The sequence below is a fragment of the Amphibalanus amphitrite genome, unplaced genomic scaffold, assembly GCF_019059575.1.
Source record: "Amphibalanus amphitrite isolate SeventyFive unplaced genomic scaffold, NRLGWU_Aamphi_draft 001085F_arrow, whole genome shotgun sequence".
In the NCBI taxonomy this organism is placed as follows: Eukaryota; Metazoa; Arthropoda; class Thecostraca; order Balanomorpha; family Balanidae; genus Amphibalanus; species Amphibalanus amphitrite.
Genome location: NW_024882579.1, coordinates 49,194 through 64,890, shown reverse-complemented (window position 1 = coordinate 64,890; position 15,697 = coordinate 49,194). Strand labels below are relative to the sequence as shown.

The 15,697-nt window shown below is 45.7% G+C and overlaps 1 protein-coding gene across 1 annotated transcript in view; it reads right to left on the bottom strand.

Moving 5' to 3' along the window:
* The window catches only part of LOC122369931 (open rectifier potassium channel protein 1-like), a 50,549-nt gene that overhangs the window by 26,896 nt on the left and 7,956 nt on the right, over positions 1-15,697 (bottom strand). The window contains exon 2 of the mRNA XM_043345103.1: positions 4,580-4,722. Coding sequence (XP_043201038.1) covers positions 4,580-4,721 — 142 coding nt within the window. The 5' untranslated portion in view covers position 4,722. The remainder of the gene's footprint in view (positions 1-4,579; positions 4,723-15,697) is intronic.

Genomic DNA, 15,697 nt, shown 5'->3' with positions numbered 1-15,697 from the left:
CAGGGAATGAAGATGTTGACGCACAGTGTAAAAAATCAATTTCGCAAGGATAAACGCCTAACAACACGTCATTGCAACCATTGCAGCGCAAAATCTTGCATTGCTAGCGCCTAATACGCAACGGCTTTTGTTGCACAATGACCTTATCAGTGCCCTCAATCCAAGAAATTTGCTTTTGAATCCTGTTTTTAAAAATGGCGAAATAACTTTTAGCGTGGGGTAATTTGAACATAGTGTGAGAATTTCAATGAAGACAGGGATAGCTACGAAAAAACAACGCTCCTAGTTTTTTTTTTTTGCCAATATTTTCGACCCAAAGCAGTAGCAGATAAGTGATGCCAGTTTTAGAAAATTTACGTCTAATATCCGTCTAATGTCCGGCATTTTCGTTGATTTTTCCGTCCAAAAAAAAAATGTTAAAGTCAACTATTTGTCAAAATATGTCAAAAAATTATGCAGCTAACAACACTCAAAACCGTCATTTATATTGCTTATCATGTAATTTTACCAGCCGAAAAGTGTTCATTATATTGAGAGCTTAACAAGCTTTCCATTCGCCAATCAATGCTACGCACGATTACTTGATAAAAATGCTTCAGTGTGGCAGGCCATCGTCCAATGTTGTCCAGACTACTATACCTTTGTGCAATCAATTCCGAATTGGACATTATAAAGAATCGGAACTCCAAATGTCTAGGTTCCGATTGGCACCACTATAACAGATGAAGTAAAAGCTTTGGAAGAGTTTTTATCGAACGGAGATGATAGACTTTCTGTTAATTGAAGAGAGGCGAATTCTGTCAACTGACCGGCGTGCAGCGTGCAGATATTGATACTATGCAACTGTTATTTTTGTTGTTGTGTTGATTTTTCAAATGAAGGTATGTTTAGAATTACTCTGCCTATTCGTTTATGAGTCAAACAACATCGGTGCTGGCGAGACTATCGTTTTTTTGGCACGTAAAGGCAGTATGTTAAAATTACCCCACGGTGGGGCAATTTGAACACACCGTGACTTGGTGGAGAAGTGATGCTATGCTATTCAAGGTATGCTCGGCTCGTCCAAAAATGAGGCTTGCATGGTAAAAGCAAGTGACACATGCGCTACTGAAACAGTTTTCATCATCCGGGGTTGAGCTGGAATTTGGTACAACGGAGAAGACGTAAAAATATGTTCAAATTACCCCACACTACCCTACCAAATTTGAGCGCCATCGGTCCAGCCGTTCTCGAGATCTGGAAACGACCCCTGCACGTGCGCACGTGCAGCAACACCCCAACTCTGGCACATGGATATGCAGTGCCTAGCGGGTGCCTACCTACATGCCAACTTTCAGCGCAATCGGCCAAGTAGTTACCGAGATATTGCAACAATTACAAAACTGACACCTCTTCGTTTTGCACGTGGCACGTGCATAAGGGGTCACCCACATGCATTGGGAATAGTCCAATACTTGGTAGAAGGAATGAAGCTACCCTATAAAAATTACCGCATGTAAATCGGTCAAGTGGTTGCTGAGATATAAGCCTCGCAAAAGCGTCCGCACGGCCGGCCGGCCGGCCGGCCGCTCATACTCAGAAATTTCCGTTAATCTAAGGAAAGACTACGCTCGCTGCGCTCGCTCCGTAAAAAAACAATTACAGAATAGGACACAGTCTGCCGTCTGGTCAATTTACCAGGACAGGACAGGATAACGTCTGGTCAGTTTGCCCGGACAGGACAGGATAACGTCTGGTCACGTAACCTGGACAGGACAGGATAACGTCTGGTCACGTAACCTGGACAGGACACTGTCTGATCAGATCATCTGGACAGTGTAATAACGTGTATAACTATGCATCTGAATCACCGCAAGGCAAACGCCTCAAGTCAAAAAAGTTTGTTCATTGGTCTTGTGCTGATATTTGGCACCGCATGAGAATGCTAAGCTAAATATCAGCGGACAAAATACACAAAACGCAAGCACAGGGTGATTTCTGCGGGGTTCGCGTGCTTTTGCAGCTGGCACTAATGTACGGACCCAGCATATGAGGCAGCTGCGCGATAAACTTATGACGGCGGAGTCCCTGAGAAGTGAGAACAGACGATTGCACGGGACCAGAACGACGACTACAGAGAGACCTACCTTATCATGTTCCCTCGCGTTCAAGAAAACAAAAGCTTCCTGCCATACAGTTCTTCAAATTGTCCTGTAGGCCGGCTCACATAAGAGAAAAGGCATTTAAGAAGGCTAAGGTGGTAGTCCACATACGTGTCATACTAAATTATCACCATGGATAAGTGCTGTGTGGGACAAAACTCGGGAACCACCGCTGTCGCGAGGTAAAAAGCCAGATCCACGCCCGTTCCGGCAACACAGACGTCGGCGCAAGGTTGTCGGGACGGCGGTGAGATTTACGGTATCCGGCCCGGAGTCGGCTCTGTCGCAACAGAGCGGCCCTCTGCCGCCTGTCCTCAGCGGGAGCGCAGCGCGCGGCGCACGCACAAACATGGTTAGCCCCGCACAGCAGCCACCCGACCTTGAACCAGTCGTAACCAGTAACCGCTAACCATAGAGCTCTTCCCGGCGAGATACGCAGCCTAGCGACACAGGCAGACAACGATGGATGCGCATGTGCCCCAGAAGCGCACATTGACATAAGACATAAGGCATAAGACAATGACATAAGCATAAAGAGATAAGACATAAGTTCACCTTATACCGTGGACTGGACATAAGTATGAAAAAGCATGGACCAGTGAAAAATGGTCAAAATGGTTATACTAGGCTTTGTTATAGTGAAAAACAGCAATGCTTCCTTTGATGAGCTGTGGTACAATCACATTTGGAAACGCAAGTCTGACATGGTCTGATCATATGAAGAGATCGTTAAATAATTATATTTATCATTTGGCATTTGTTTTTGGCCCAGAGCTGGGGCGGATAGGACGGATGAAACGCGCCTCGATACTTGGCTGTGGCCTTGGTCCGTGGTTACTGACCAGTGACCAGTTTCCAGGTCTTATCAGATCGGACGCGCACTAGCCAAAAAGCTGACATAGGCAAACACGTCATGGCGGCAGACGTATCGCCTGAATACTAATATTTCTACTATAACTGTGCCGGCAACCAAGACAATACCTGACCCGTGCCCAGCTCCAAGAAATGCAGTTAACCCGCGTCCCACTGGGGGGGGGGGGCTATTTATAGCCCCCCTCCCGTTTTTCTGCAATAACTTCCAAACCGCTTGACGTATCGACGCCAAACTTTCAGTACCTTCGGCTGCATCAATTTGACACCTTGTGTCAAAATTTGAACTTCGTACCTACCATAGGTCGGCCGAAAATGACGTCAGAGTGACGTCATGTTCGGCCGATTTCGACGCAAAACATTGAACCACGGCAATCGCTCCCAAGAGCTCAGTTTTTAGGCTAGATCCAATTTCTTTGCATGAGAGGCCTCAGAATAGACTGCGCTATCAAACTGTTATCTCGGATTTTCGAAGTTTTGAAAATTTCGCAAATTTTATATAATAAAGTTCAAAATTTATATTTTTACATTTTTTTCAATTTTTTTTTATTTTTCGAAAAAACGGAATATATGTGATAGAACGCATTGTTATGACTAACTCTAGCAAGTTTTAGCTAAATATCTTAAAAAATGGCCAAGTTATACGCATTATTGCAAAAAATTAACAATTATTAATTTTTCAAATCAATTTTCCAGCACGAATTTGACATCGTACGCCAATATAAATAGCACCATCGTGTTCCTGAGCTCAAACTGCATCCAATAGACACCTTTTTTGTTCAAAAATTCTAACTTCAAAATTTGACCTTTTTTGACCTGAAAGTGACCTGACCTAAGCTAAATTTGACTCAAAATGACCTCGAATGACACAGACGACATCAAATTCGAAATTTTTGGCCTAAATGGACCATAAAACATGTGTCACGTGACCGACGGATGATATAATATTTTCGTGGTCTGTGATGACCTGACCTTGACCTGAAAATCAAAGTACAAGTTTGGTACCCTCAGAGTATCTAGAGCATCTGTTCACGAGTGTGTAAACCAAAAATGAGCCTGATCTGACTTGTAAGACGGCGGCCAGAGCCCAAAACGTGAACAAGCCAAAATGCTAATAATTTTTACTTTGACCTGACCTGTGACGTCATCGGTGACCTCGAGGTCAATGAAATTAGGTTTCGCTCGACAGTTTTTTCGGGGCTATCAGACGCCGTTTGAATTTTGACGATCGGCCCAGTAGTTTCGGAGTTAGGAGGGGGGGGGCTATGAATAGCCCCCCCCCCAGTAGGGCGTGTTATACGCAGACCCCAGTGGGGCGCGGGTTAAGATTTGAACACCCATTACTAAATTTGGTCGGTAGACTTATATTGGTACGGTAGCTCATATCCTTATATTCTATTAACGATAACTAAGTGAGTTTTTTTAACAGTTAGTTGAAGTGTCAATTTGGTTCACACTTTCAAAATTCCCTTTGAAATAGATCACTTTTTTCAAGGTTAAAAAGGGATAACTGGAAAGGGTTTGGTCACTGACAGCGCTGAATTAGAGCATGTATCCGGCTGACTTACTGTGAACCTCGCTCCTCAGCTGCAGCAGCCGCTGTCTCTGGGCCTCCTCGTGTCCCCGCTCCAGGAAATAGAAGGAGGCGGCTCCGATCAGCAGCAGCAGCACATAGGCCAGCAGCAGCAGGCCCCACTCGTGCAGCTTCATCCTGCCGGCCACCCGGTGCGTTAGACCGCGCGGCGGCTGGCTACTCCGCAGTGCACACTGGCACCGCACATGTCACACATCAGTGCACATTGCACAATGTACAATGCTTAATGCGCAATATTGCATGTTGCATGGCAGGTAGTTGAGCCGAGTAAAATGGCGAATAAAACCTACATAGTGTGGTGTGCACCTACAAACCCATGAGAGAACTATGGTTCTCATAAGTATTGCTCAAGTAGAACTAAGCCAACGAATGCCTAATTACTAGAAAGGAGACTACTGTGATTATTGATTTGAATCGTTCACGCATGTTTGCGAGTGAAACGTATAGAAGGCTAGAAGCATTGTCAAACTTTCGTTTCTTTAGTTGTACTGGTTATAAATGTTTCACTCATCGGTTCGAGATCTGTTACGTGGTATGAAGACCATCGTGTTTCTATTTCACAAACAGCACGAAATACGGGCCTGAGTCAGAGGCGGACCAACTCCGGTAATCCGACCCACGACCATCTGATGCCGGGCTCGTCACCGACAGCGGCAACAGATTGTTGATTGGTTTTGCCTTATGCAATGCGTAAAAGTGTTGGTTTTGCCTTATGCATGTGTAAAAGGGTAGCTTAAACTTTTAACTCCATATTCACCATTTGGCGGCGGAACGGGGAGGGCGCCGAGGCACCGTACCCAGTGGCGTATTCAAGGGGGGCATGGGGGCCATGGCCCCCCCTTTCCGCCCAGCCGCCCAGATGGCGCCCCAATTAGCGCCGACTAGGCTGATGCCGTTTTACAGAGTTAAACATGAATAAAAGAGTGATGTGAAGGCAGGGATCGAACTCAATATCTCTTGGGGATGCCTAGACACCCAAATGTTCTCCAGGAGACCCCCAACTAGGACCTGAGCCCCCAATTATGAAGGACGCCCCTCCGGAAACCAGAATATTCCGAACCCCCAGGGTCGATGGCGCCCCTGAAGAGCCGCTGGCACCCAGCTGAACGGAACAATCGCCCCTTTAAAGGTTGATGGCGCCCCTCTAGAGCACCCGGCGCCCCTCTGAAGTTCACAGCTGCCCCAATCGGCCCCATTCAAGATCGATGGCGGCCCCTGAAACCACTGGCGCCCCTCTAAGGCACCTGCATTCTTCTCAAGATCACAGTCGCCCTATCCGAGATAAATACCGCCCTCAAGAGCCACTAGCGCCCCCCCCCCCCCCCTGAGGCTGAAGTTGTTCCGATTGAGACTAAAGTCGCCATTCAAGCCCAACGACGCCCCTCCAGAACGTCCGGCGCGCTTCTGAAGATCACAGTCGTCCTCATCTGAGGTCGCTGGCGCCCCTCAAAAGTCACTGGCGCCCATCTAAAAGGAGATTACAGCTGCCTCATCTTAAGATCGATGGCAACCCTCTGAAACCAATGGCACCCTTCTTAGAGTACCCGGCGCCCCTCTGAAAATCACATTCGCCCCATCCGAGACAACGCCCCTTGACACTACAGTCGCCCCACCCAAGCTCAAAGCGCCCCTCCAGAGCGTGCGGCGCCCTGCTGAAGGCAACAGTGGCCCCATCCATGCCCAATGGTGCATTCAACACACTAGTCTAAAGATCACAGTCGCTCCATCAATCAGAGATCGCTGGCGCCCCTCAAGAGCCACTGGCGCCCACCTGAACCGGGACTTCAGTCGGCCCATCCTAGAACAATGGCGACCCTATGAAACCACTGGCGCCCCTCTGAAAATCCCAGTCGGACCATCCGAGATCAATGGCGCCCGCCCCATTCAAGATCGATAGCGCCCCCCCCCCCTCTCCTGAAACCACTGACGCTAGGTAATTATTTGACAATGAGGCTTTCTCATCGACACCAAGGGCCTTTTTTCAAGATGCAGCAGCCAGGCGGCACCGAGCTGGGCTAGGATGTGCCAAGCGTTTCTTATAAGGCAGCCTCGTTAGTGCCACCCCTCGTTGCGATACCGCCCCTCAATTTGCGACGCCGCCCCTTCACCGTACAATGCCACTCCTCAATGCAAGTGGTACCCCTCAGGCGCAGTGCCGCCCATTATTGCGATGCCGCCCCCGCCTAGCAGTGCGGTACCGCCCCCAGCGTATGCGTTTTTTAATTGAACCTGCTGGGGGTGTTCAAACACCCACTTCTAACTCAGCTTGTGGTCCACGTCGAGACACGCAGTAGGCGGCGTTCGAAAGAGCGTCAAAACTATTATAAAACTACTTAGATCATTGTTTACCCGCGCCCTGATGGGGTCTGCCGAGCAACGCGGTCTGATGAGGGGGGGGGGCATTTTGGCCCCCCCCCCTAAGATCTCGAGAACCACGCAACATAGCGACAAGCGGTAAACGGCGTTGGATAGCCCCAACGGGGAACTACCTTGTGACCCAATTTCATTGACCTCGGTCAAACCGATGACGTCACAGGTCAGGTCAAAGGTCGAATTTTCACCGTTTACAGGCATTTCAAGACATGCGTTGTAAAATCGAGAAAAATGCATTTCATTGAAAATCATCGATGGGGAAATGTTCTTCAAACACATATTTTGCTATTTGAGGTCACTGATACCAGGTCAGGTCACAGAGGTCAGGTCACTGGGGGGGTCACAATATGAAAGTGTCGTGTGATACATGTTTTATGGTTCATTTTACATGACAAATGAGATTATGTGGGTCAGGCAGACTTTTGGGCCAGCTTTGGTCACGTTTTGGTCAAGGTCAGGTCAAGGTCAGGTCAAGGTCAGGTCAAATAAGGTCAAATTTTAAAGTTGATATTTTTGCATAAAATGGGTATCAATTCGATGCAGCTCGTCACGGGGAGTTCAATGGTGGTCTCCGTTTTGCGCTACGAGGTCTACAATTGCTAAAAATTGAGTTCAAAAATTTGACGTCATCAATGCTTAACAGTTTTTTCGCTATAACTTGGCCAAAAAAAGAGGTATCGATCTAAAATTTGGTATGTATATCAAAGAGCGCAGGCACTATCACATATTTTCCGATTTTTTCGAAATTCGAAAATTTTTTGGATTTTTTTTAGTTTTTCTTTAAAAAAAATCAATTTTTTTTTTATTTTGGGAGGTTAAAATCCCAAAATTTCGAAAATCCGAGATAGCAGTTTTGTAGCGCCGTCTTTTTTTCTACACAACCACATAAAGAACTTTAAAATTGCTTGTTAACTGTAGAATTGGTGAGCGTTTCAAGATGTCATGTTTTTTGCTCATTTTTACTCGAACATGACCTGAGTTTGACCTCAATAACTCCTGACCTGAGGTGACCTGTGACTTGAAATTTTGTGTGAAGGTGTCAAATTGATGCCCGGTAAGGTACCCAAAATTTAGCGGCGCTGCGCGCCGCCGTTTTCTCGCTATTTAAGAAAAACCACAGGGGGGCCAAAATGCCCCCCCCATCAGGGCGCGGGTTAAGGTTAGGTCGAACTAGCCGAAGGTCAGGTCACCAGAGACAACCAAAAATCAAATTTCGCCGATTTTGGCATTTTTCAACAAAGCGGCGCATAAGTCAGGATTCAGAAAGAGATTGAGCTACAGCGCCGCAGCAATGCGCAATCGATACCTCTTTTTATGCTCTTTCTTATTAATTATCTCAGATTTGACCTAAGGTAGGTAAACGTTTTAGCCGTAAAATACGTATTCGCGGTGGACGTTTACCTGCAATACCTTTTGGTTCAGACCTGCACGAGATTAGTTTAATCATCGTGTTCCATTTTTCGAGACTAGTCGAATGAACTAAAATTTGACATTAAAGGGCATTTTGAGAATTTGACCTAAGGTGAAGGTCATTACCTAGCCGGGAAAGGTCATATTACATATTAGTCGATCCGTATTGTCGAGAAGGAAAATAATCATATAATGCGTTTCATTGCTCTACCATATCTCTATCAAAAGTTATTGTCCAGAACCTACTGGAGACCTTTCATGACCTGAGATGACCTCAGTAACATAAAAGTGGTCACATCACGAGTGAAATTTTCCGATGAAATGTGTCATATATACCTGTATCCCGATGTCTGAGGGTGTTATCGTTCAGAAGGACAGCATTTCAATTTTCTCCCATTAAACTGCGCCGTGCTGGGGGGGGGGGGGGGGGGGGTGCGTTTTTACGCCCTTCCCCTTAGGTTTTTCGCGAATACCTCAAAAACGGCGTCGCCAAGCGCCATCGTTTTTGGTACACATGTTTATACATCTTTTCCACACAATTTCAGAAAATTTCAGACCTGGGTCGTTCAAGGTCAGGTCACCAGGTCACGTCAAGTGACCTTACCTCAGAAAAGGTTCAAAGACTCGCGATAGCTACACCGACTAAACGATCACTTTTGAAACTTTCAGAGATTGATGAGACTAACAATATGTATAACATGTTTATTTCGGACTTTTGATAACTGTGACCTAAGGTCAGGTCAATTTTGCGACCTCTCCATTAAAGGGACTATCCCACCTTCAAAAAAGCACCATTTAGGATTTGGAAATGTTACTCATGATATTGTGACGAATTCTGCAAGTTTTTACGCGTTTTCATTGTATACTTTTTGAGATATTGCGACTTTTATATTTCATCGTGACGTCATTTAGATCGGATCTGTGACGTAATGAAGGATTTACTTCATGTCAATGTGGGGGAAATTTGGCAGCAAATATAGGTGTTTGCTCTCAAATACGACGCGGCTCATACAGTAACAAGTGTCTCTGATTAGCTTTTTCGTAAATCAAGTGAAACTTCACATGCGTGACAGGCGTTCAAAATGCAAATGACGTCATCAAACGGCCGTTAATAGTTAAGGGATAGGGCCTTAGCTAAGGCCCACTTTTCAAATGAAGGGAACGAATTTCTTTAACACCACGAAACTGAGGATATTGCGACCAGGATATATAGTGGTTTCTGAACCTGGCCGCCAACTTGGCTATCTCAACTCAGAACTAATGCAAAGGTGGGACAGTCCCTTTAAGTGTCAATGGGAGAAACTATGAAATGCGCCTCTTTTGGACGAATGTTGTTCAATGCCCTATCAAACATCGGTTCATACGGTTCACACTGAATAGGAAAAATGCACCTGTGAGTTGTGACTCTTCTGTATGCTCCTGAGGTCATCCAGTGGCGGCGGATTCGATTTTGGCGTGGGGGGGGGGCAAGATCCCAGTCGAGATGATGTCATAGGCGGATCCAGAAAGGCGTATTCGACATTAGGGGACATACCCCCCCCCCAAAAAAAAGTGTCCCAAATCCAAAAACTCCTCGGATTTCGATTCCTTACGGGGAGGAGCCTTTTGCGTGCTCCTTTTTTTGCTTTTTACTGCTGAACAGTAAAAAGCAAAAAAAAAAAATCCTGATAAAAGTGTTATTATTAGGAAACATAAGGTACAGCCCACCGCTAAAGTAATGTAGGGTTTTACCAATCTCAACGGTTGGCTTTGACTGGCGATTGTTTAATGCGGAGTGATCAAAAAGAAGATTTCAATAGCTAAAGTTGCAGCTGCAAGGGTGACGATACATATAAGCTACATTCAAAGTTTCATTGTAGTCTGGCTAATCGTTCCTAAGCTTCAGAAGCAGAACATACCCATGACTGAAACCCCACATTACTTCTGCTGTGGACTGTACGTTTTGTCTATTTCGGGCGATGCAGGGGCCAGGGGAAGGGGGAGTAAATATTTGCTTTAAATGCCCGCTCCCTGGATCCGCCAGTGGACGATGTAACGCTTTTCGTATTGCTGTACCATTAGAAAAAAGCTCCAATGGGAAAAATTGTGCCATAACCCGATCGCATATCAGATGCTGAAGAACGGTGCCAACCCTTTTGAAGTAGGCGAGCGCTATTCTTCAATGAGGTAACTCGTTACCATTTCCTCTGTTCATTTTACGTTCGATTTCCGTTTAACCTTCCTTTAAAAAGTATTTCTGAGACAGATGAGGGAGCGCGGCGGCGGGCTGGAGTGAAGGAACGGTGGCCTGGAACGAGAATTCAGAAGCTCTGGGTGGGGCGTTTCTTTATTAGGGCTTTAGGGTGCACTGACTGCGGTAAGGTTCAAATTATCACACCAAATTTTGCCACGACATCTACCGGTTCAGGCACTCGAGAATCAGCGGCCAGTGATATCTGCAAAGACGAAGCATTTCCAACCCAGCTTCAGCCTGGTGTCAGGGCGCCTCAGGTGGCTTTAATTACAGTTGCACATACCAAACGACCTCAGTGCAGCCAGTCTGTGGCCGAAACCATTCGGAACAGACTTCAACGAAAAGTGAGACAAGGTTAGTGCTATCGGTGCCATTATAGACTTGGGCCCCGTTGGCTTGACCAACTGGAAGGTGGTAGTTATCAGACGCTGCAGGGCATACTCATTTTTCCCAAATGCCTTAGATTTTGCTTTCGTGCTCCTAGGCGGCGGAACGGGGAGGGCACCGGGGCACCGTGCCCCCTTTGATTTTGGCATTTTAACGTTAGCGCTATGGGCGTTGCATGGAAAGAATGGGACCAAAAGTCGGCAGTGCCCCCCCCCCCTAATTGAAGGTGTTCCGCCGCTACTGTTCGTGTTTGATGCTCTTTATTCTATAGCCAGCTTTTAGACAGATGGGGCCCACTTATGAGCAGTGCCCTAACCCTTAAAAGTTTCCAACATTAATTTTTACTTTTTTAATAGTGAAATTGAAATAAAGCGGATACTGAACTGTGAACATCCAGTGTTTACACTGGCCCCACACCAGCCTCCGAATGCCCAAAGCAGATCTCTGATGACTGGCCTTTGGGTGTCATACCATACCGTGCATTGGTCAATGTGGTAAATGTGTAAGACCTCGGCGTTTACCATTTTATGCGCTGGAAACTGTTGCGCTCGAAAAAAAAATCCGGGGAGTGGCTTATTATGAGCGCTCATTAGTCCTAACTACCCGCAAGCGAATGGCTAGCCCTTCCGTCTCCGCTCGCTTGCGATTTGGCATTTATGTAGGTACAAAATAGCGGCAAACAGCCACTGAAGGTATGAGTTGCGTCTCTTGCACACTTAAAATATCTCTAAATCGAATCTGAAAAGACAAAAAAAAAGATATAAAGCGGAAATGGTTAGCATTTACACATATTCAAAAGGCACCGTTGGACAAACTGTAGGAGCGCATAGCTGCAATATCAGGTTATGGAAATTTTCCTCATGTTTAGGGCACAAATTATGGAGGGGCAAGAATATACGTTTGCCCCTCCTCCAAAAGTTTCTTAGGGGACGATGCCTCCTCTGCCACCCCGTATCCGTCGCCCCTGTAAGCGATCACTGAAGGCCTGGGTTGCCGCTGCGTCACGTTGACGCTTATAATGCCTCTAAAACTAGGTTGAAGAGAGGAAAACTTCAATTGAACGCGAACGCTTGCCATTTAACCCGCGCGGGGCTGGGGTCTCCAGCCGAACGCGCGGGGCTGGGGGGGGGGGGGTAAATTTTACCCCCCTGTTATCTCCCGAACTAATGGTCCGATTTGAAAAATTCAAACGCCAATCGAAAGATCTCATCACGAACAACTAAAAACATGTACTTAATTTTAAGTTTGAGGTCAAGGTCAAGGTCAGGTCAAGGGTACAAATTGCAAGTTCCTACAGTATCGGCCTTGCACCGTAGTTGCCGAAGAATGGAGTCATGGACTGAGACTGATCGCCCAAAACGTGTTCTTAGGCTACCAAGACAATACTCGTTGCATACAATATCATTCAGAGGTCAAGGTCAAGGTCAGGTCAGGTCAGGTCAGGTCACCAAAAACAAAATATAGAAAAGGGCATGTGCGACACATGTTTTATGGGTCATTTTACTCATAGAATTCAATAGGCACACTCAATAAGTGATATGGACCACCTCTGGATGAATTTCAGGTCGAGGTCAGGTCAAGGTCAGGTCAAGTGAGGTCAAATTTTGAAGTTGGTTGTTAAGGCCTAAAAGGGTGTTTATCTGATGCAGTTTTTCACGGCGAATCGAATGGTGCTATTTTTGTTTCCGTACGAGGTCTAGAACTTCCAAAAAGTCATTTTTCAAAATTTTTGTGTGTCGTGACGTCATAAAATTTTGAATAACTCCCACATTTTTGAACCGATTCTTCTAAAACTTGGTATGTAGGTGCACATAGACCACTTCTCTGACATATATTCCGGTTTTTTTGATACACTCAAAATTTTGGATTTTATAACTATTTTCCCAAAAAAGTCAGTTTTTTGGAAAAAATTTGGGCCAAAATCCAAAATTTTCAAAAAACGGAGATAGCCATTTGATAGACAAAGTAGAATTACGTATATCCTTTTTTGTTACGTCTTGATTCCTTTAAAAATGAAGATGTTAGCGGCGTTTGAACTTTTGCCGTTTTTGAGGCGAAAATGGCGAACATGACGTCACTAAAACGTCAATTTCTCAAAAATTTTCCGACGGATTTCGCTCAAATTTTCAGGGAACGTGTCAAATTGATGTAAGAAAAGGTTCTGAAAGTTTAGCGGCGCTGCGCGCCGCCGTTTGTGAGATATTGCAAAAATTCGCGAGGGGGGGTAAAATTTACCCCCCCCCAGCCCCGCGCGGGTTAAGAAAGGCAAAGTATGATAAAGTATATGGGCATCTGGTTACATCTTCAGATGATCGAACAGCATAATCAGGTATATGGTTTCTTGTCTAAGCTTTGTCACAAATTATGGGGGGGCAAAAAGATACTTTTGCCCCCCCCACGATTTTGCCAGGGGGGCAGCTGCCCTCCCCCTGCCCTCCCCCCCCCCCCCCGAATCCGCCGCCCCTGAGGTCATCTCAGGCCATGAACGGTCACCAGCAGTTTTTTTTTTGCTATAACTTTTGATAAAAATATGCTAGAGCGGTGAAACTACGTCAGATGTGCTCAGCTCGACGATACGGATCGACTGATATGCAGCATGACCCTTTCCGGTCAGGTCATGACCTTGACCTGAGGTCAAATTTTTAAAATGACATTTCAGTGTCAACGTATAGTTCTTTCGACGCGTCTCGACGGGAGGAACACGATGCTGGCAAAATAAATCTCGTCACTGTCTTGAGGCAAAAGGTATTGCAGAGAACGTTTTTCTTAAAAACAGATATTTTTGGAGTTTTGCCATTTGGAGGCTAAACCGTGGACCGGGGTCAATTCTGAGGGCAATAATCAGAAAGGTCTGTAAAATGGCTATCGAATGTGCTTTTCTATTGGTTCCCGATTTATCCGTTGGCAGTTTCCAAAATTGTTTGAATGGACTAAATTTGATCTTTGATGACCTCTGGCGACCTGACCTTTGACCTGACCTGAAAACTAAACCAAGTGTTTCCGTCATTATTTTGACGCTCTTTCGATTGCCGCTTACCACGTGTCGCTACGTGGCCCAGGAGCCAAGTTAGAGTGGGTCGCGTGAAAACGCCCCCCCCCCCCCCCCAGCATGACACGGAAAACACAGGCCACCGACACGGCGCGTTAACTAATAGGTAATGGAGAGGTCGCAAAATTGACCTGTCCCTCAATGTAGATATTTTGTCTGGGGATTACGCAAGGCGAATGTTCGGTGAGATCAGCAGGTATCTATGGCGCTTATTCAAAGTCGATCATGCACACTCGTCACTCACATCATCAAAGGTCGTCTTCTATACTACGTCGGCCGAGGACATCCTTTACCTTAGTGCCACTATATGGGACAGTCTCACGCCTCATCCATCTGGCACTCATGCAGTCACCCATGTCCACAAGTAGGGGCTGCACGCACTAGACATCGAATTGTAAAGGTGATTTGTGGAGAAAAAAATCCAGAACGTATGTCAGCGTTCGGTCGCCTCTGACTGCAGTCGCTGCTGGTATGACAAACAGTTGGGATCTCATGGTGAATCTTATGATCTGAAATGTTCAAGTCTTTCCTGGATTCCAATTTCGGCAATAAGTCGCAGCCTGAATCCTGCATACTACGTGCGGTGTGGTCTTAGATTCTAAGCACGGCCACTCCGGTCGACCACAGGCTGTAGCCCACAGGTCACTTTGGATCAGTGAGTGAACCTGTATAATTTCTTGCAAAGAATAAAAAATGTGTTCATCGATCAATGTATGTTTTACCGTTTCGAATTCGCATGGATGCGTTTTTTAAGAATAAAATGTCCGTAGCCTGAGCTCGTTTCCTATATCGTGCTAAATATTCATCAAGATCAAGGTTTTTTTTTATAAAACAACACCGGGCTGCAAATTACATTAATTGGATTTTATGACGAGTCAGCGAAACCTAGTTTTTAAACTCGTATTTTGTAGCACCTAGTAAATTATGCATGAACATGACGTTATATTTTAGACTGACGCCCCTGTCGCGAGCTGACAATGGCGCCCCTCTCAAGGGAAAAAGTCGCCCCCTCGAGCACCATGGCACCCCATTTCGCTGATTTCTGGATACGCCACTGACCGTGCCCCCCTTTGCTTTTGGTATTTTAACATTAGCCCTATGGGCGTTGCATGGAAAGAATGGGACCAAAAGTCGGCAGTGCCCCCTTAACTCTCGTCCCGCTGGGGGACAATTTGGCCCCCCTGTGGTTTTTCCTGAATAGCAAAACAAAAACGGCGGCGCGCAGCGCCGCCAAATTTCTGTACCTTCCCGGGCATCAATTTGACACCTTCACACAAAATTTCAAGTCCTATGTTACCTTAGGTCAGGAGTTATTGAGGTCAAACTGAGGTCATGTTCGAGTAAAAATGAGCAAAAACCATGAAATCTTGAAACGCTCACAAAAGTCACAGTTACAAAGCAATTTCAAAGCTCTTTAAATGTTCATGGAGACAAAAGGCGGCGCTATAAAACTGCTGTCTCGGAGTTTCAAAAATCTGGTATTTTGACCCCCAAAAATTAAAAAATAATTTTGTTAGAAAAACGCAAAAAATCATATTTTCCTAATTTCGGAAAACGGAATATATGTGATAGTCCCTACGCTCTTCTATATACATACCAAATTTTAGATCGATGCCTCCTTTTTTTGTCCAAGTTATAGC